Here is a 22,824-nt window from a genome sequence, read left to right on the forward strand (position 1 = left end):
ACCTCGTTTAGTTTCGAACGGCTCGGAGAGGTCCTTCCCAATTCTGACTGAGCTGATGGTGTTGCTCAACGTCATTTTGCACAGCCGTATAAGTTTTGCGGGGAAACCAAATTCAGACATAGCGGCATATAGGCAGCTCCTTATCGTGCTGTCGAAGGCGGCTTTAAAGTCGACGAAGAGGTGATGTGTGTCGATTCTCTTTTCACGGGTTTTTTCCAAGATTTGGCGCATTGTGAAAATCTGGTCGATGGTAGATTTACCAGGTCTGAAGCCGCACTGATAAGGTCCAATCAGCCGGTTCACGGTGGGCTTCAATCTTTCGCACAATACACTTGAAAGGACCTTATATGCGATATTAAGAAGGCTGATTCCACGATAGTTGGTGCATTTTGCAGTATCCCCCTTCTTGTGGACTGGGCAAAGAACACTTAGATTCCAACCGTCGGGCATGCTTTCGTCCGCCCATATTTTGCTAAGAAGCTGCTGCATGCGCCTTACCAACTCCTCGCCGCCGAACTTGAATAGCTCCGCAGGCAATCCATCAGCGCCCACGGCCTTGTTGTTTTTCAATCTGGTTATTGCTATTCTAACTTCGTCATAATCGGGCGGGGGGACATATATTCCATCATCATCGATTGCGGGATCGGGTTCTTCATCTCTGCGCGGTGGATTGCTGCCTCCATTTAGGAGAGCAGAGAGGTGTTCCCTCCATAATCTAAGCACTCTCTGGACATCAGTTACAAGGTCGCCGTTTTCATTCCTACAGGAGTTTGCCCCGGTCTTAAAACCTTCCGTCTGTCGCCGTATTTTTTGGTAGAATTTTCGGGCGTTATTCCTGGTGGCTAGCAGCTCAAGCTCCTCGCACTCACGCCTTTCTGCTTCTGCTTTTTTCTTCCTGAAAAGGCGTCTCGCTTCCCTTTTCAACTCACGATAGCGTTCACACACTCCTCTTGTCGCGCTCGCTTTTAACGTAGCCCTGTAGGCAGCGTCTTTTCTTTCGGTTGCAACGCGGCATTCTTCATCATACCAGTTGTTTTTTCGTGGCCGCCGGTAACCAATTTTTTCCTCGGCGGCAGTATGAAGTGCTTTGGAGATATGCTCCCACTGCTCCTGTATTCCTTCAGGATGAGTTGTGCCCTCAGAGAGCAGGTGTGAGAGTCGAGTTGCGAAATCATTGGCCGTCTGTTGTGATTGAAGCTTTTCGACGTCTAGCTTTCCTTGTGTTTTTTGTTCCTTGTTTTTAGCCGCGTTGAGGCGGGTGCGTATTTTGGCTGCAACGAGATAATGGTCCGAATCGATGTTAGGTCCTCGGATCGTTCGCACATCTAAAACACTGGAGGCATGCCGTCCGTCTATCACAACGTGATCGATCTGATTGCGAGTATTTCGATCAGGAGACAGCCATGTAGCTTGATGTATCTTTTTATGCATGAACCTCGTGCTTGATATGACCATGTTTCGAGCACCGGCAAAGTCAATCAGCCTCAGTCCGTTAGGAGAAGTTTCATTGTGTAGGCTGAACTTTCCGACTGTAGGGCCAAAAACACCTTCTTTGCCCACCCTGGCGTTAAAGTCGCCAAGCACGACTTTTATATCATGACGGGGGCAGCGCTCGTATGTGCGTTCTAATTGTTCATAAAAAGTGTCTTTCACCTCATCGTCTTTCTCCTCTGTCGGCGCATGGGCGCAGATGAATGATATATTAAAAAATTTTGCTTTTATTCGAATAGCGGCGAGACGCTCGTCCACAGGCGTGAACGCCAGCACTTGGCGACAAAGTCTCTCTCCCACCACGAATCCGACGCCGAAACTGCGCTTATTCGCATGGCCACTCCAATATATGTCACAATTTTTGATCTTCTTTCTTCCTTGCTTCGTCCAACGCATTTCTTGGATGGCGGTGATGTCAGATTTTGCTTTGACGAGGACATCAACCAGCCGGGCATCTGCACCAATCCCATTCAGGGAGCGGACGTTCCAGGTGCATGCCCTCAATTCATTGTCCTTCAAACATTTGCCATGGTCGTCATCAATAGAGAGTGTATTTATCCGAGGCTTGTTGTTATATTTCATTGGAGTATGGTTTTACGTGGCGGGTCCCAAGCCCAGCGCACAACCCGCTCAGCGGGGGTGAAAATATTACTTGGCACGTTTATATAGCGAGCCGCTTGCTCCAAGACAGACGCCCGCTTGCAGCCGCACCTAGAGGTGTACAGACGCTGCCGATGAAATCTCCCCCGGCTAGCCCTTAAACCGATTATGTCAGAGTGGCCTAGCCAGGTTGTCGCCTTCTCACATTAGCTCACCGCTGAACGGGTGTTTAGCGGCTACCCAGAGGATACTTGGCCGCAAGCGACCGGCAGTAGTGAGCTGCTTGAACCGCATGCAAAAGAATCGCTCTGGCCATTCCCAGGTGAATGGCGGTCAGAAGCTTTCCCCACTTTCGTGGACTTCTACACACGGCCCCACCCTCCCCTTTATCGGTATCTATTACATAACAAACCGATGAGTCCTCGTTAGCATATAAATAACAAACTTTTTCGACAACAAATCGCCAAGTAATCGTTAACACGCTGATAAAAAATTGGTAACAGCTCGATAACTAGTTTTTGATACAATTTTTTTAACGTTTTTATTACATATCGATACGTTTTCGATAAATCTTCCATACATAATCGATAACAAATTGCCTAACTTTCCTATACTTCCTTGATAGCAAATCTATAACTCTTCGCTACCAAATCGGCAGCTTTTCGATAACGGGCTGATATCGTATCGATAACTTTTTGATGAATAATTGATAACACGTCGATACCTAATCGATAAAAAATAGTACAAGCGTAGGAGTGCGGATTCAAATCCCACTCCCGTAAGAAAAGGGATTTACAAGGTATAATCGAAACAGCTGTCGCCTTGTCCGTCCTGATGTCACGTTGTTTAAATGTTTCCCAAATTATTAAATAAAATAAAAAATAGTAAACTGTTCGATGCTTTCGATAATTTAACCTTTTTCGAGCGCAAATTTATGGCATGATATCCAACTAAAAGTATGATGTGGTATTGTAACGGAATATGAAAAGTATTTTGCTGCCCCCCTTACCGCTTCTTCTTCTTGTAGCGGTAAATACGTTCACCGAAAATTTTTGGAGAGTGTTATCGATATTGATGGTTCTTTGCCGGATTGTAGATTCGGTACTTCCAGGAAACAAGCAGCATTAAGGTGCTAGCCCGATCATCACGGAAATAATTTAATATGACTTCATTGAACATTCCAGGGGTCCACAACCTAGATCCATGAAGAATTCGAGGTCGCCAGTTAACCATGTGTATGATACATTCACATTTGTAGCAGGATTTGCCTCGGGTAGGTGAGGTTGACAATTGGGCTGGGGAAGCTGTAAACGCTTTAAGCTTCATATGGCGTTTAACAACCCTTTAAATCCCCAACTAGACCGCTTGGAAGCTATAGTGGTGAACTAATTCATCCATTTTGAATTGAAAGCTCCACAAAGTCCTATGTGCTTCTATACATTACCGTAAATATGTATGTCCCATTTAAATTAAAACATCCAATTCTACTTTTCTGCACTGTACAAATTTGAAATTACATATTTTATTTAATCTAAATGAAAATTGACATTTATGTAATTACATTTAATCATGATCAAATTATAAAGGTGATGTCAGCAACATAACCTCACTTTTTCGGCAGCTATATTTGCCAGTACTTACTTGTACGACAAAAGTACTAAATTTTTCGTACAAATTTCCTCAAAAAATTAAGTTTTCTGTCTATACTCTTTTGGGGAATACAAAGTTATGTTTATGTTTATGTCTAAAAAATTCTGGTAGTGGCTTATGTACATAGTTATTATATTTCAAAACGTATAGTAAAATCCACTCCGATCGTAGTAGAATTCAAAGGCAGTTATGTATGATAGACAACCCTCTAAATTATGCATGCGGAACTTGTCAGAATAAGGGAAAACGTCAACGGGATGAGAACACTTGAATATTAATTTCATCATGACATTTAATTAACATTAATTATTTACAGGTGCCACCGTGGTGTAATGGTAGCGTGCTCCGCCTATCACACCTTATGCCCTGGGTTCAACTCCCGGGCAAAGCAACATCAAAATTTTAGAAATAAGATTTTTCAATTAGAAGAAAATTTTTCTAAGCGGGGTCGCCCCTCGGCAGTGTCTGGCAAGCGCTCCGATTGTATATCTGCCATGAAAAGCTCTCAGTGAAAACTCATCTGCCTTGCAGATGCCGTTCGGAGTCGGCATAAAACATGTAGGTCCCGTCCGGCCAATTTGTAGGGAAAAATCAAGAGGAGCACGACGCAAATTGGAAGAGAAGCTCGGCCTTAGATCTCTTCGGAGGTTATCGCGCCTTACATTTTTTTTTTTTAATTATTTACAGGTTTTCAAATGAATAACAATATTATTGACAGTTGTCAAACAAAACATAAAATCAAATGTAAAGAGCGCTAATACGAATAAAATTGCCTACTGTTTCAAAATTATATGAGCATATTGTGAAACAAAAAAATTTACATATTTTGCTGTCAGGCGTCTAATCTTGACAAGCATGGCTTCATGTCCGGTAGATTCGATTCAGTGTGACTAACTTAAGGCCCAAACACATTCGATGTTTACGTCGTTTTGGCTCTTTCGCTGCAACAGCAGCTGATTTTGAACACAAACGTCTCCATGGCTTTGTTCGTAATCCGCAAACAACGCAACGGCAACACCAAAGTAACGCAGAAGGGATTAAAAAAATTACGTTGTGCTATCGTTGTTAGTCAATGTCATTGTAGTCTTATAATTTTGCTTGATTTTATTCCATTTTCAATCAATTGGATTCAATTTACACAAATATTTTCTTTTTTAAACTAACATATTTGTTATTTACATACATACATTTTTTGAATGACGAAAAATCAAAATTATAGTTTTCTTTTAGCGTTCACTGTGGCAGGAAAACTTTCAACGTGCGTTCTTTCAAAGTGACGCCAGCGGCAAAGCGACGCAAAAGCCGCATGTGTTCGGGTCTTTTGCAATTATCTCAAAAACATTTGATAGAGTAAGCCATTAATCCTGCTTTATAAATTGGCCTGTTTTTTATGTTGGATAAGGTCACACCTTTACTAACTCTAATTCGTTTACGGTCATTTCGGGTGTGCCACAATGTAGCTTCCTGGGGTCATTACCGTCTGTAATTTTCGTAAACGACATTTCCACTTGATTCCACCACGCCAACTTTCTGTTATACGCAGATGGCTAAAGTTTCTCAATACAATTTCAAATTCCTCTGCCGAGGATAAGATTCAGCCGAATCTGGACACCATCGCCGCCTGGTGTAGTGCGAATGATTCGCCGCTAAATGTTGGTAAATGCTTTCATGTAACCCCTTCCAAATCGCATGGACGCATCTCCACTCTCAACTAATAACGAGGTAAAGGACTCAGGGGTAGTTTTCGATTCGACCCATTTCGAAGTCATACTCTGTACAGGCTTTTATAGGATGTTTTAGCACAGATTTTGTGCTGGTGCGATAATCTCCGAAGAAATTTTAGGTGAAGCTTCTCTTCCGATTCGCGTCGTGCTTCTTTTAATCCCCCTGTTCGTTGCTGTATGTAGTATTAAATTTGTACTTATTACATTTTTATTTATCTAAAAGTTAACAACTCTATTCTATATAGGTACATAAATCTCGGGTCAAAGTGAATATTAGAAATTTCTTTATTTCTTAAAAGAATTTACATGATATTTAAAATTGTTTCCTCAATATGTTGAAAAAGCTTACAAGAGTTCCAATCCAACTTATTATAATTTATTTTCACATTGAAGGCTTATAGCCCTTACTAAATTTGTGGCTTGCCTGCATAACCGGAAAAGTCAAATTTTTCTTGATGTTGATTTAGTACGGGATTCGATATCTGTAACTGTTGGCCGTTCCAGAAAATATCAATTTACACTGGAATATCCTACATTCAGTTCATAACATCAACCAAACAGCTGCACGGGCAAGTGTACTCTAAAAATTTTAAGGACGATTTTCTCGAAAACAGCTGTGAGTGACTTTTTTGGCTATGCCGGAAAGCCATAGAAATATGAATTCACAACTTCTTACTATTTAAGCTTAAAATTTATTTGAGTGAATTAAGTTCGTGTATCTCATTCCAGTATTGTTGTGCCACAACTCGCCGGCGCGTGGAAGCGCTTGCTCTACCACTATTACGACAATATTCGGACACTGCAAATAAAAAACACATAAACATTTTGCTTATAAGTAAAATGGATTAATTGAGAACTTGTTATTATAAACTATAGAAGTCTTTGTTTATTTAATCGACGATGACTGGGTGGAATATCACGCTACCCCAGCTAATACTCTATATCAAAATATTAAAAAAAAAAATAAATAATAATTTAAAAAATGTTTTAAGTTATACGGTTTTATTGAAAACAATACTTACATTAAGTAAAAAAATGATAAAAGCTAGAAAATAATTAGGTATGTCCTAGGTACTAGTCATCACAGTCCTCATCAATCTAGGGCGTTAATCAGATAATTAAATAAAAGCATTGGACACGTGAAATTTCTATTGATAGTCATAAGTAAGACCAACCGAAACTTACTCAGGTTATGCTACGCCTCACATTTTTAGAAATTTCACGCGCCCAAGGCTTTTATTTAATTGTCTGATCAACGCCATAGATTGATGAGGAGTGTGATGACTAGTACCTAGGACCTACCTAATTATTTTCTAGCTTTTATTATTATACTCAGTTGAGCAGAGCTCACAGAGTATACTAACTTTGATTGGATAACGGTTGGTTGTACAGGTATAAAGGAATCGAGATAGATATAGACTTCCATATATCAAAATCATCAGTATCGAAAAAAAAATTCGATTGAGCCATGTCCGTCCGTCCGTCCGTCCGTCTGTCCGTTAACACGATAACTTGAGTAAATTTTGAGGTATCTTGATGAAATTTGGTATGTAGGTTCCTGGGCACTCATCTCAGATCGCTATTTAAAATGAACGATATCGGACAATAACCACGCCCACTTTTTCGATATCGAAAATTTCGAAAAATCGAAAAAGTGCGATAATTCATTACCAAAGACGGATTAAGCGATGAAACTTGGTAGGTGAGTTGAACTTATGACGCAGAACTGAAAACTAGTAAAATTTTGGACAATGGGCGTAGCACCGCCCACTTTTAAAAGAAGGTAATTTAGAAGTTTTGCAAGCTGTAATTTGGCAGTCGTTGAAGATTTCATGATGAAATTTGGCAGGAACGTTACTCTTATTACTATATGTCTGCTCAACAAAAATTAGCAAAATCGGACACCGACCACGCCCACTTTAAAAAAAAAAAATTTTTAATTCAAATTTTAAAAGAAAAGTTAATATCTTTACAGTATATAAGTAAATTATGTCAACATTCAACTCCAGTAATGATATGGTGCAACCAAATACAAAAATAAAAGAAAATTTCAAAATGGGCGTGGCTCCGCCCTTTTTCATTTAATTTGTCTAGGATACTTTTAATGCAATAAGTCGAACAAAAATTTACCAATCCTTGTGAAATTTGGTAGAGGCTTAGATTCTAGGACGATAACTGTTTTCTGTGAAAAAGGGCGAAATCGGTTGAAGCCACGCCCAGTTTTTATACACAGTCGACCGTCTGTCCTTCCGCTCGGCCGTTAACACGATAACTTGAGCAAACATCGATATATCTTTACTAAACTCAGTTCACGTACTTATCTGAACTCACTTTGTATTGGTGTAAAAAATGGCCGGAATCCGACTATGACCACGCTCACTTTTTCGATATCGAAAATTACGGAAAATGAAAAAAATGCCATAATTATATACCAAATATGAAAAAAGGGATGAAACATGGTAATTGTATTGGTCAATTGACGCAAAATATAACTTTAGAAAAAAACTTGGTAAAATGGGTGTGGCACCTGCCATATTAAGTAGAAGAAAATGAAAAAGTTTTGCAGGGCGAAATCAAAAGCCCTTGGAATCTTGGAAGGAATACTGTTCGTGGTATTACATATATAAATAAATTAGCGGTACCCGACATGATGTTCTGGATCACCCTGGTCCACATTTTTGGTCGATATCTCAAAAACGCCTTCACATATACAACTAAGGCCCACGCCCGTTTAACAAATTCTAGTCACCCCTGGTCCACCTGTATGGCGATATCTCGAAAAGGCGTCCACCTATAGAACTAAGGCCCACTCCCTTTTAAAATACTCATTATCACCTTTCGTTTGATACCCATATTGTACAAACGCATTCTAGAGTCAACCCTGGTCCACCTTTATAACGATATTCGTAATGCGCTAATGTCAAATAACACTGTGCAACAGCCGGCTGGGTATTGGACCAAACACACTTTTTTGTAGGGATTGAGGTTTATGTAGACAAAGTACTATCTCCGTTTTTCGAAGTTAGCATCCAAAAATTATATGTGGGCTTTCGAAGTTCGAAGTTCGAAATTCTACAATTCGAAATTTTATTTTTTTTGTTAACGCGTTCAGCAAATTAAAGAAGTAAAAATGTGGTCCGCCTTTTACTTTTATTTGCAGGGCTGAATTCTTTTTTTGAAAAATTACTGTACGATCAATTCCAGTGCAGACATGAAAGTAGTAGCCACTATCATGGGACTATCTGACTTTTGACCTCGTATAACAGCTGTTATACTAAATTTCTCAAAAAAGTATTCAACCCTTCATATAAGGGAAAAGAGCGGACCACGACCACATTTTTACCTTTTTAATTTGCTGAACGCGTTAACAAAAAAAAAAAAATTTCGAAATGTAGAGTTTCGAACTTTATATATATATACTTAAGCCGCAATCTCCTCAAAACAGTTGATTTGGTCCAATACCCAGAAAAAAAGTTGTTTTTGTCGCATAGTGTAATTAATAAATTGAAATTGAAATTAATTGGCGAAATTTTCACAGTTGTGTTATGTTTTCCTAGTTGACAAATATGCCATTGCAGAGTTCTAAATCTGAAAATCGGGTTATAGCCAACAAAGTTATTGTCTCGCAAGAGACCAAAGGTACGAAATAGGTATTTTGCCCATAATTCATGGTTTTGGGGGTGTCCGGGGAAAATCTTATATGCAGTAATTCTTAGCTCTTCGAGATTTACTAGAAAAATGGTATGACTTCCCAGGTATTTTTTTGGTGTCATACAGTGTAATGGATTGGCATGTCTCTCAATCTATCTATACTTTGAACCTAACATTTCCAAATAATTTATTTAAAGGCATGACGTGGCTGAATGCATTTGTAACACTTCAACCATCGTAGAAGTGCGGGTTCAAATCCCACTCCCGGAAGAAAAGGCTTTGAAGAGATTTACAAGGTATAATTGAAACAGCTGTCGCCTTGTCCGTCCTGATGTCACGTTCTTTAAAATTTTCCCAAATTATTAAATAAATTATAAAATAAAAATTGCTTCAAATAAATGTTTTCATACATTTAAAGCAATTAGGGCAATAATACACGCTTAATTCATGCAAATTTCCACATAATTTTTTCAAACTGCCTTAACACAGCTTCAATTCCACTTACAATCCACCTATACGTGTCATATTTGCTTTTAAGTACAACAAATAAAATTGCAACATTTTATTGGCTTATGACAATGTGATCTTCGCTAGAATGTGGTTGTATGGGTAGCGTGACATTAGGCCAAGGGAATAAGGTCAACTTCCGATGGTTATAAGATCAATTTAATCAATTTAGGCCCGGTTTATTAGTAGTCGGTTAAGCCAAGTTTAAACTAAGTTTGCTTAAGCTCTTTCAGTCACAGTTTAAGGCCGCCTTTGGGGAATGCTTTTTGTGCAGCAACATTGGTTTTTTAATTATCTAGATAATTTGTAGATACGACAACAGTTGGATTTCGTTTACCCAACAAACATGGAAAAAATTTCTCCAGCGAAATATATATCTAGTTCCGGAAGTGATATCCAACATCATTATTTAATTGTTCTTAAACCAGATAGTTCTCGAGTTGATATCCAACTTCATTCTCCAATCACTATCCAACCTTTGAGAAATTTTGTAAAATTAAAAGTTTTCGATTTGATCTCCAACGTCATTAATATTTTCCAATTATTATCCTAATTTTGATAGATTTAGGCAAATGTACAGTTCTCAAATGAATATTCAACACATTTCTTCAGTTGATATCCTACATTGCATATCGAGTTGAGATTGAGTTGAAAAAAATCTCCAAGGTGGTACCACCAAAACCAACAGCTTTTTATTGTGAGAAATATACACGAGATTGATAGTAGTAATGAAGCGTAATTTATCAAAAATAAATTATATAGGCGGCCACCGTGGTGGTAGCGTGCTCTGCCTACCACACCGAAGATCCTGGGTTCACACAGGTTTTTCAATTAGTACAAATTTTTTTTTAAGTGGGGTCACTCCTCGGCAGTGTTTGGCAAGCACTCCGACTGTATTTTTGCCATGAAAAGCTATCAGCGAAAATTTATCTGCCTTGCAGATGCCGTTCGGAGTTGGAATAAAGCAAGTAGGCCCCGTCCCGCCAAATTGTAGGAAATATTAAAAGGAGCAAGCCGCAATTTGGAAGAGAAGCTCGGCATAAAATCTCTTCGGAGGTTATCGCGCCTAACATTTATTTATTTTTTAAATTATATAATTTCATTTTATTTTCGTGAAAATACTGTAGTATGGAATCTTACATTTGAGTCCAGTTAGAGAACCACAAGTTGTTAATTAAATTTTTTCAACTTTAGTAATAGCATTTTTTACTTTACAAAAATTCCCTCTTTTGGTGAGTATGCTATGATTCTTGACTTGAGCCACTGGTTCGAAACAACTCTTGAGATTTTAGAAGTATGCCTAGTTATCAGCATGAGCTCTAATGGTACTAAAGCCAAATGCTTGTTGGGTATATTCGACGCCATTTCGAACGAACGCAAATAAATGTTAGGTTAACTAGAGTTTAACCCTGCTTGATCGGCCGCTTAAGCTCATCTTAAACTTCAGTTAAAGTAGACTGAAAAACTGCAGAATAAGTTTAAGCATAGTTTAACTGACAAACTGAGTTGAACTTTTACTGAAAAACCGGGCCCTAAATATAAAATTTAACTCAGGGTCTTTTTCAGCATTCCTCGTTAAATTAAGATTTAACTGCAGGATAGTAGCCTATTGAGAGCTTTATTTGACAATTTCCATTTCACCACCACCACAGGGTGACCAACCGCCAGTTAAACCAATAATTGTGAATATTTTGTAAAACATATCGCAAACATCTATTGTGATTACACGAAAATCAGCAAAACCGCTGACTTTTGTTTACACTTTTTCCTTGATTCTAACTGACAGCCGAAGCTTCAATTAGCAGGAAGAAATCGAAAATTTCGATAAGTTATATATAATTGACTAACTGAAGATGCTAAAAACGGCCATTAGAAACTTAGGAGTGTGCAGTTTTGTAGGGTAATACATTTAGTTGAAGTCGCTCCAAGCTAGCTTTGAATTTTGTATTATTTCGAGGCCGTTTTTATACTCAGCTGAGCAGAGCTCACGGAGTATATTAACTTTGTTCGCATAACGGTGATCCGTAACGGCATAAACTAATCGAGATAGATATAGACTTCTATATATCAAAATGATCTGGGCGAAAAAAGAAATTTATTTAGCCTTGTCCGTTCGTCCGTCCGTAAACACGATAACTTGCGTCAGTTTTAAGGTATCTTGATGAAATTTGGTAGGTAGGTTTCTGGGCACTCATCTCAGATTGCTATTTCAAATGAACGAAATCGGACTATAACCACGCCCACTTTTTCGATATCGAAAATTTCGAAAAACCGAAAAAGTGCGATAATTCATTACCATTAATTCATTACCAGACGGATAAAGCAATGAAGCTTGGTAGGTGGGTTGACCTTATGACGTAGAATAGAAAACTAGTAAAATTTTGGACAATAGGCGTGGCACCGCCCACTTTTAAAAGAAGGTAATTTAAAATTTTTGCAAGCTGTAATTTGGCAGTCGTTGAAGATATCATGATGAAATTTGGCAGGAACGTTACTCCTATTACTATATGTGTGCTAAAGAAAAATTTGCAAAATCGGATGACGAACACGCCCACTTTTTAAAAAAAAAATTTTTAAAGTAAAATTTTAACAAAAAATTTAATATCTTTACAGTATATAAGTAAATTATGTCAACATTCAACTCCAGTAATGATATGGTGCAACAAAATACAAAAATAAAACAAAATTACAAAATGGGCGTGGCTCCGCCCTTTCTCAATTAATTTATCTAGAATACTTTTAATGCCATAAGTCGAACAAAATTTTACCAATCCTTGTGAACTTTTTATATACATATGTATATCTATATATATAAAAAGAAGTGTACATTTTGATTGTCACTCCATAACTCGAGAACGGCCCGACAGATTGCCATGATATTTTTAGGAAAGATACTGGAAGGAGAGATGATGGTTAGTTGATTTTGAAATCCCAAATCGGTTTAGCCATCTATATAAAATAAAGTCGCTAAATGCCATGTATGCACATAACTTCGCACAGAATGCTCCGATTTTAAAACGGTTTTTTGCATTTGAAAGCTTAGCTACGTGAGATGGTACAGTTGATATAATTTGAAGGGATATATTATAGCGGGGTAGCAAATTGCCAAAATGTAGTAAAAAATCATAAAATTTTTGTTTACACAGCTATAACTCATAAACGGAAAGATGGATTTGTAAAATTCTACCTTTCACTAAAACTTTGAAATATTTACCTTCGATCTGCATCAAAAAAATACTTGATTCCTTTCCTATATCAGCCAAATTGTTTAAACAAATGTAACATTTTTATCAAAAAATGCGTATGTGTGTTTGTTCGCTGTGAACTGTCCGCGCTAATTGCTTTTGAGTGAGGCTTGAAACTACATAGTATAAAACAAAGTGGCTTTTTCTGTCCCTATGTCCCTTTGAATGCTTAAACCTTTAAAAATACGCAACGGATTTTGATGCGCTTTTTTTTAATAGATAAAGAGTGATTGAAGAGGAAGTAACGGATGAACATATTTGGCTGAAAATTGGTGGAGGGGTAGCTTAGAACCAGGAGACAGGCATAGGCTAATTTTTATCCCGTTCTGGATAGGGTCGTGAGATCAAAACGTGGACGTGGGTAATCCTGGGATATGTTTGTACAATATGGGTAGCGAATGAGTACTTTGATACGGGGTATTTTTCGTACCCGCGGGTAACTAGGGTCTCGAGATATAAGCGAAAACGTGGACGCGGGTACCCCTAGAATGTGTTTATAGAATATGGATAACGAATGAAAGCTGTTGATGAGTGCTTTAGTACAGGGTAGTTTTCATACCTATTTGTGAAGGGTCTCGAGATATAGGCCAAAACGTCGATCAGGGTAACACTACGATGTGTTTTTACATTATGGGTATCAAATTAAAGCTGTTGATGAGTGCTATAGAGTAATTGTCATCGTGATATTCGATTTAGTTGTATTAACCTGGCAAAACTGATAAATGTGCATGCGAAGTCAAAATAAAGACATGAATTAATAATACCCACATAACTAATTAAATACGTTCTATTCGATTTGCTTGGCAATAAGGGATGAAGAAGAATGGGAAAAACTCTAGAGAAGAGAAAAGAGAAAAGGAGACTGAGAAAGAGATAGAGTGAGACGAAAATAGAGATAGATGTAGCAAAAATACGGAGGGAGGAGTGAAAAAAAGGATTAAGAAAAAGTGATGAGGGGGGGGGGGGGGGCAGAGCTAGACGGCAAAAGCTTATTAAAATGTATGGAGATAGACCAAATTTAGGGCAGAACAACGTCTGACGGGTCTGCTAGTATATATATAAAAATTAAATTCTGTGTGTGTGTGTTCGCTATGGAAACGTATTTGCCACACATCAATCATAACCAAATTTTGGTTATGTGTTCCTTCGATCAACGGGAAGGTTTTAGGCTAAAAATAATTTCGATATATAAAAGGGGCGTGGCACCTCCCATACAAATGGAATCTTTGGTACTGCATACCTTTGAAGGTATACGTGCCAGGACATTGAAATTCAATGAGGAGTTATATGAGGTCAATCCCTAACACCACCAAGAAAATGCGGAATTTGGAGAAAGGGAGCGTGGCACCTCCCATACAAATGGAATCTTTAGTAATGCATAACTTTGAAGGTATACATGCTAGAACATTGAAATTCAGTAAGGAGTTATATGAGGTCAATCCCTAACACCCCAAAAAAAGGCGGAATTGGGAAAAAGGGGGCGTGGAACCTCCCATTCAAATGGAATCTTTGGTACTGCATAACTTTGAAGGTATACATGCCAGAACATTGAAATTCAGTAAGAAGTTATATGAGGTCAATCCCTAACACCACCAAGAAAATGCGGAATTGGGAAAAAGGGGGCGTGGAACCTCCCATTCAAATGGAATCTTTGGTACTGCATAACTTTGAAGGTATACATGCCAGAACATTGAAATTCAGTAAGGAGTTATATGAGGTCAATCCTTAACACCACCAAGAAAATATGGAATTGGGAAAAAGGGGGCGTGGCACCTCCCATACAAATGGAATATATTATACTGCATATATCTGGATGTCGTAATGGTAGGATAATTGAAATTGGTAATGAGCTATGTGACGTTAAGTCCTAAAACCTCCAGTAAAATGGGGAAAAACTATGGCTGCCGTACAAACTTAAGTTAATTTAACACCAAAAGTTTGACTGCATTGTTGAGTTTAGCTGTTATGCCTTTTGGACGTTTAGTAATCTGCCGCTGTTAAAAAGATTGTTTAGCTTCAGTCTATCTACATCTTCTATAAAAATCAAATTCTGTGTGTGTTCCCTATGAAAACGAGTTTGCTATACTTCGATAATCACCAAATTTTGGCTCGAGGTTCCTTCGATCAAGACGAAAGTTTTTCATATTTCAGAATTAAGAATTTTAAATTTAAATGTTTTTGTTTTTTGGCTATGCGAAAGAACTATCTTAGCTCCCAAAAATGATCATGTTAACAAAATCAATGATCGCTTTCAAAATCAATTTCCTGGTGAAGTGATGAAATATAAATCGATCGACACAGTTACAGATGAAGACAAAATTGTGAATTATCCTTAGAACCAAAAGGAATGCCTGCGCATATATCAACTTTGAAAATTGGCTCACCAGTCATGCTTCTTCGGAATGTAATCAAAGCAACAATCATCAGCGGTAAAAGCAATACAATAATATAAAATAAGATACAATAAGATACAAGAATAAAATGTTTTAGCAGAAAATTTCATCAAATATGCGTACAAAATTCAACTAAATTTACAGAACAATAAATTAAATTATCAACAAACAAAACAGAAAAAATAACGCAACATCCATTCGATCTCGGGCGTTACAACGTGCGCCTGGTAAAGCTAGTATATAAATAAACAACTTTTTTTTCTTTTTTTTTTCATTTAATTTTAATAGGCAATTTTTGCAGGGTAGGTCCACCAATTTGTAGGAAGAATGAAAAGGCAACACTCTCGACTATAATCTCTTCGGAGGTAGACCGCTCTAAGATATTGTCGTGTTGTAATTGGAGGAAAAAAATAGCGCCCGTGTTAGTTGCAGTTTCTTTATATTTTCGAAGAAACTGCAAGTAACTTTAGCACTTTTTTTTTGAATATGGCTATGTGCAATTATTATTACATATTACTTTAACATTACAAATGAAAAATGGTTTTCTAAAACTGTATGTTTAAATTTTGATAGTATTAGCTAGGGTTTTTTGTACATGTATATACATATACACTTAATCTTTATATGGACTGCTAAGTGCATAACTTTATCTACACTTATAATAGCCGTGTTTTTTTTTTTTGTTACAAGCGTATACGTTTACATTTGCGCGTAAAAAAAAACGCTTATACTCGCTTAGATAATGCTTAGGAGACCCATCTAGCGGCAGTGGTTAAATAACTAGCTACAGAACAGGGTGTACCTAAAATCGGAGACACAAACCTCTGGTGGCCATAATGTATAACATATAGCTGAATCAATTGCGACGAATAGTGGAGACGCACCATTTTAAGAGGTGATACATAGAATTAGTGTAGAGATGAAACATAGACACATATTTCAGTTACATCTGAGTATAATGTGTATTGAAATTTAGTAGTACTAATTTTATGCGCAGCAATTTCAGAGGTGTATTTAAAGTTTGACGCTTAGCAGTCCACATAAAGTGTAAGCGTAAACGTCTATAGATGTAAATAAATAATTTATTTGGAACTGATATTGCTTTTTAGGACAAAACATAGATTGTATGGTCTTTTAAAGTCACAGTATAATTGCAAATGTAGAACTGTTTAATCTTAATCTTTCATGAATGTGGTCATGCCATGTACGATAAAATACGTACGATTAGTGACGTGCAGTGGAAAGAAAATCAACCCCAGTGAAGTTTCGTAAAGAGTAGGAATTTTTTTTGGTATAGCTTTGTTCCTTGTAATCAGACGTTCAATGCACGATACTGCTCCAACTTTTCAAATTTTTCCTTCATAAACAAATTTTAAAAGCAGCAAATATTCCAAACATCTTTTCATATTTGACCCTATTTTAAGCGATTTTTTGACTTTTGAAAGAAATTAGTTAATTAATGATGAACTGCTAGGCTAGGCTCAGCTATGCACTTCAACCAAAAACAAATTGCTTAGCTACGGTATGGTTATCATGCTATGGCGTCAATAACATAATACATTGATTTCCATAAAGTTGTTTGCAGCAGCTGTTTTATACGAATTTGCCAGGGCCTTGAAGTACTTATTCCGCAATTTTCTTCTTATCTCATGTTCTATTCATTAAAGAGGGAACTTTAAAGCTAAGAATAAAGTTTGATCTTACAACCTAAAGCATTTGCATGTGTCACACTTTCGTTGCATACAATAAAAAAAATGCTTGTTTTTTTAAATCGCTATTATAAACATTTATTTATATATAACACAAAAAGAAATATCGTAATTTCTACTGCTGATTGAAATATCTCCATACCTCAGCTACCGTTTCGAAAAGAGCTATCTTAGCATAATTCTATATATTTTGAAGCGACCTGCAGCGTTTATGAAAAAAGAGTTCTGAAATGGGGTACTCAACCGAGTTAGGGTGATCTTACATTCAGGAGTCGAGTTATAACAAAACCCTGCATTTATAAAGTGTTGAACTTTTGTAGTTTATGGTATACTTAGCACTGTGGAAGTTTCCTCTGCACCAAGCAAAATCAATATACACATGTTTAAGTTTAATACAAAGTAGTTCTATTGAACACGAAATATAATACGAAGTTTATTTGTTGAAAGTCAAGAGAAGAAGAAAAGATGTTGAATAGAAATTTGACATCTTACAAGGTTGCATGAATATGTGAATTGTGAACAGAGTTGTATTTCAACATTAAGCCGTCTGGGCCAGTGCCATATCTAAAAATCCCTGAACTCTTGGATTACTGAAAACTGTTAAAACAGTCGGTAAATTGGATTGCAAACAACCCATATTATGTGATACCACCGCATAAACTTGTTTATTCACAACGCCCGGTCCCCCAGCATCTTCATTGCACGCATCAGATTCTTTCGCAGCAGCACAAATCATTGATGCTTTTATACGTTTACCTGTCACCTTATAACGATTGTTACACGCCCTCTGTGTTATTGTAGTCAAGTTAGTAGCTTGGAGTATATCCGTAGTTATCCCATTGTTTGGAGTTGACCAACCCCATCCACTAATTTGCATTAGCGTTTTAGCACTTAAAACATCTAGGCAATATGTTATTGTATCTATTGTATTACTCCTGTCAAACGGCGAACACAATATCATCAAAGCTATATCCATATCTTTTGTTTCGGAATTATAATGATCTGGAACAATTATCCTGGCCACACTGCGACTTTGTCCAGTTGATAATATATGACATAAATTCGTTACCCCAGCTGCAACAGTAAATTTGTCCTTATTTAATTTTGCCACGCAATTCGCAGCTGTTAACACCTTGTCCAAAGTGATCAATGAACCTACGCAACGATTTCTGTCCTCATACCATATTGATACCAGGTAAGGGCTCTGCTCTATGGTCCAAGGAGAGCCCCCTACAATGCGAAATTCCGAACTAGTAAAAGACAAACTGCCGCTAAATATGATAACCAAAAGTGCGTAATTGCGTATATACATTTTATTTTAATACTATTTCAACCACTTTTTAAATATAAAGTACACCGATATCAATTTTGTGGGCGCTATTTATACCTAATTGGGTCGTGTAAACAAAAAATAAGCAAACCCGTTTCCTTCTAGATTTGAAAAATAAAAATACTTGTATATTTAAGTTAAACCAATTAATACAGAGGCATTTTTGTTTACTCTACCTTGAGTAAATTTTTGGTTGGAAGTGCCTAATTAAAATTTCAATGAAAAATTTCAAATGAAAAATACAAAATATTTATACAGCTTTTTCAAATGACATTTCTATAGAAATTTCTTATTATGTATATTAGCTTTATATTTTTATAAAAAGAACAAAGCGTAAACTTAATTCGTTTTATTTGTTTCCGAAATGCTATTATGTTTTTTTACTCGACCTCGAGTTAGTTTTTGGCTTGAAGTGCCTAATTAAAATTTCAATGGCCTTAATGAGGAAAAATACAAAATATTTATACAGCTTTTTAAAATGACAATTCAATTGAAATTTCCTGTTATATTAGCTTTATATTTATACTAGCAAGTACCCGGCTTACTTCGTTACGCCGCAAAAAGTAAATCTATTGAATTTTTGCTATTTGGGTATCGTTTAAAAGAAGAGATACACATAGATATGTCATCTATTTTTTCTGCTACGAAGGTAATAGTGTAATACCCTCTGTTGTATGAAATGCAAACACTTTTAAATTCGTTAGCGTTATAAACAATTGTGGTAGGGGCATAGATTCTATGACGATAACTGTTTTCTGTGAAAATGGACGAAATCGGTTGAGGCCACGCCCAGTTTTATACACAGTCGACCGTCTGTCCTTCCGTTCGGCCGTTAACACGATAACTTGAGCAAAAATCGATATATCTTTACTAAACTTAGTTCACGTACTTATCTGAACTCACTTTATCTTGGTATAAAAAATGACCGAATTCCGACTATGACCACGCCCACTTTTTCGATATCGAAAATTACGAAAAATGAAAAAATGCCATTATTCTGTACCAAATATGAAAAAAGGGATGAAACATTGTAATTGGATTGGTTTATTGACGCAAAATATAACTTTAGAAAAAACTTTGTAAAATGGGTGTGACACCTGCCATATTAAGTAGAAGAAAATGAAAAAGTTCTGCAGGGCGAAATCAAAATCCCTTGGAATCTTGGCAGGAATACTGTTCGTGGTATGAATAAATTGGCGGTCCCGACAGAGTAATTTCTGGGTCACCCTGGTCCACATTTAGGTCGATATCTCGAAAACGCCTTCAAATATACAACTAAGGGCCACTCCCTTTTAAAACCCTCATTAATACCTTTAATTTGATACCCATATCGTACAAACACATTCTAGAGTCACCCCTAGTCTACCTTTATGGCGATATCCCGAAATGGCGCCCACCTATAGAACTATTTCCCACTCCCTTTTAAAATACTCTTTGATACCTTCCATTTGATACCCATGTCATACAAACACATTCCAGGGTTTCTCTAGGTTCATTTTCCTACATGGTGATTTTCCATTATTTTGTCTCCAAAGCTCTCAGCTGAGTATGTAATGTTCGGCTACACCCGAACTTAGCCTTCCTTACTTTTTGAAATTGTTTTGTGTAATTGGTTAAATTTGGTTATATTTTTTCCTGCTATTTTCCTGCTCATCCTCAAGAGTAGTTTTCCATATCACCTCGCTATCAAAAATTTATCTGCTGTGGCTAATGCCGGCCGCCAATTTATAGATCAATAAAAATGTCTATGACACAAATGTGGACATATCCCTTGAAAAATTTCCACAAATTTAGGTGTTATTTTCAAATGAAAAAAGATATTTATGTGCAAAAATATGTATAAAGGTGGCTCTATTCAAATAATAGAAAAGGACATTTTTTTTACAAACATAGCAGTCATTGTAGTTGCTAAACGTTTGAGTTTAATCATGGTTCAATTATATGGTTGGCTCATCTCGTCAGCTGATTTTATTTATTTCATTGCATAGCCGATGGGGTTGTCAAAAGGAGATGGCAAACTCAAAATGAAACCAACACATTGGCAACATTTTCTTACACATACAAAATCTGCTAAGTTTTATGTTTCCATTGCATACCATTCGCACCAACACCAGTACACAGATTTCGACAATTTGAACAGACATATTTTCTTGCTTTACAGATGAGCCAACCATATAGTTGAACCATGAGTTTAATTAAGACTTTGTTTGAAGAGAAATTCTTTTGAATAATAAAATTAAAAAAAAAAAAAAAAACACGGCGGGACACGGCTTTTAGAGATGCAAAAAACAACAACAAAACAAAACAAAAGAAAGGTGAATGTATGGAATTAATAAATATTCACAATGTGTGTAGGAAGAGGTGAAGAAATTTCAAATATTTTTCGCTTCAATGTTCATACAGGAACACATTTTCGTATCATGCGGGGAGAAGCAGCAAAAAATATATAAAAAATGGCAGTAATTGTACCATCCATTCATGGACTTTTTTTGATGTGGAATTCTTTGGAGTAATGTAATTTATCAAATTGAAGCAATAAAAATAAATATTTCAGCCATTCAAGTTGCCAAAATACGCGTAAAGAAACAAAAGAAAGGTGAATGAGTACGAGTCCACCCCAGCGGACTAGGGGGCTTAGAATATACCCGCGGCAGGAATGCCTGTCGTAAAAGGCGACTAAAATACCAAATTGATTCAGGGTTGTGTAGCGCAACCCTTTCAAGGGGTTGCCAGCCAATATATAGCTTCTGCAACCTATTTATGAACCTCACCTACTAGTGACGAATCCTGTTTCTTTGACAGCCAAGGCTCTGGCGATCCCAAGTTCCTTATGGATCTAGGGGGTGGGAGGGCGTTATGGCCTGAAAGGTTTCATGTGGTCATACCAAATCGTTCCCGAGATGGTCGGGCTAGTACCTTAATGGTGCTTGTTACCGAAACATACCGGATCTGCATCCGGGAAAGGACCATCAACATCGATAACACTCCCCAAGGCCTTCGGGGAGTGTCCTTAACGCTACAACCACAACAACAACAACATAACAGTGTAAATTTGAATCAAATTTTGTGGTTCTTCTTTTAAAATTTCACATTGTAAGAAAACACTTTTATGAAAAATTTACGAAAATTTCGATCATATAGTTTAGTTTTCTGAATATTTTTATTTTTTTTTTAATTTAATTTGTTATATTTTTTTTGAGTATGCAGCTTTGTGGATTTTAGCCTCACAAAGGCCAGGTTATAAGTCTCTCAAAATTCGTATTGATTTTTCCATACTCTTAGTATGAATGCAAATCTAAAATATCCTTCGGAAAAAATATTGTAAAAAATCATTGAAAATTTGAGATTGGTTGATTGGTTTGTATAATTACGAAATTCATGGAAGTTTTTCTTAAACTATCGTAAAGCTATGAAAAATAAGTTTAAAAAGTTTTAAAATTCTAGAAGTTGTTCGAAAACCGCATGCAAATTTAAACTCTTTTATACTCAGTGAGGTAAGCCAGTACTTATATCAAATTTCTTAAAGATATCTCAATCTTTACTCAACTTATCCTGTTATAGGACGGACATGGCTTAATCAATATATCGATTTGTGTACAAGACGGGTACGATTGTACGTAATGGCATAAAGATATCGATATAGATATAGACTTCCTTACATCAGTTATCAGCATCGGAAACTATATTGATTAAGCCATGTCCGCCCTGTAACAGGATAAGTTGAGTAAAAATTGAGATATTTTATTACCTTTATATTAAGTCACTTTCATGTTTGTCCCCTCATTTCCATACCAATTTTTGACCTACGGAAAAGTCTTTTTCGATAACTTCCCGTTGAGCTAGACACTTGATACTTAGAACATAGTTCAGATCTTGGAGACATTACAACGCAAGTGAAAAAAATCCGCTAGGTGGCGCATGAATCGAGATATACAGATAATTAATTTTAAAATGGAAATTTTGCGACTTTTAACTAACTTCTCGGTGATCCAGAGACTTGAAACTTAGCACATAGTTTGCGAGTCGATGGCACTACATTTCGTGGAAAACAAAATGCCGCCAGGTGACAGACGAATCGAGATAAACGAAAATCCCTGAAAATCCCTGAAAAAACGCAGGGAATCTTGCGATCGATTTTTAAGTAACTTCCCTTTGAACTAGAGACTTGAAACTTGGCCCGTGAGTCAGAACCCGGTGACAATGCAATATTTGATCAAAAAATTTCGCTAGGTGGCGCATGGATTGAGATATTAAGAAAATGAGTTTTGATTTGGGAATCTTTCAATCCATTTTTAACTAACTTCTCGGTGACCTAGAGACTTGAAACTTGGCGCACGGTTCGAGGCTTGGTGACAGAAAACAGAAAACAGAATTCCTCTAGGTGGCATGCTAAATGAGTTAACCAGAAATCAGTGAGAAACGGAGGGAATCTTGCGATCGATTTTTGAGTAACTTGCCGGTGAGCTAGAGACTTGAAACTTGGGCCGTGGGTCAGAACCAGAACATTTTATCAAAAAAATTCCG

At 36.9% G+C, this 22,824-nt stretch overlaps 2 protein-coding genes across 12 annotated transcripts in view; one reads left to right on the forward strand and one right to left on the reverse strand.

Moving 5' to 3' along the window:
• fry (Protein furry) overlaps nt 1-22,824 on the forward strand; it is a 470,099-nt gene that overhangs the window by 157,277 nt on the left and 289,998 nt on the right. The gene's annotated exons all lie outside the window — the stretch shown is intronic.
• CNMaR (CNMamide Receptor) overlaps nt 4,161-22,824 on the reverse strand; it is a 239,781-nt gene continuing 221,117 nt past the window's right edge. For both annotated transcript variants that reach the window (XM_067788955.1, XM_067788954.1), the window contains exon 8: nt 4,161-6,264. In XM_067788955.1, coding sequence (XP_067645056.1) covers nt 6,158-6,264 — 107 coding nt within the window. In that variant the 3' untranslated portion in view covers nt 4,161-6,157. The remainder of the gene's footprint in view (nt 6,265-22,824) is intronic.

Source organism: Eurosta solidaginis, chromosome 5, assembly GCF_040869045.1.
Source record: "Eurosta solidaginis isolate ZX-2024a chromosome 5, ASM4086904v1, whole genome shotgun sequence".
NCBI classification, from domain to species: domain Eukaryota; kingdom Metazoa; phylum Arthropoda; class Insecta; order Diptera; family Tephritidae; genus Eurosta; species Eurosta solidaginis.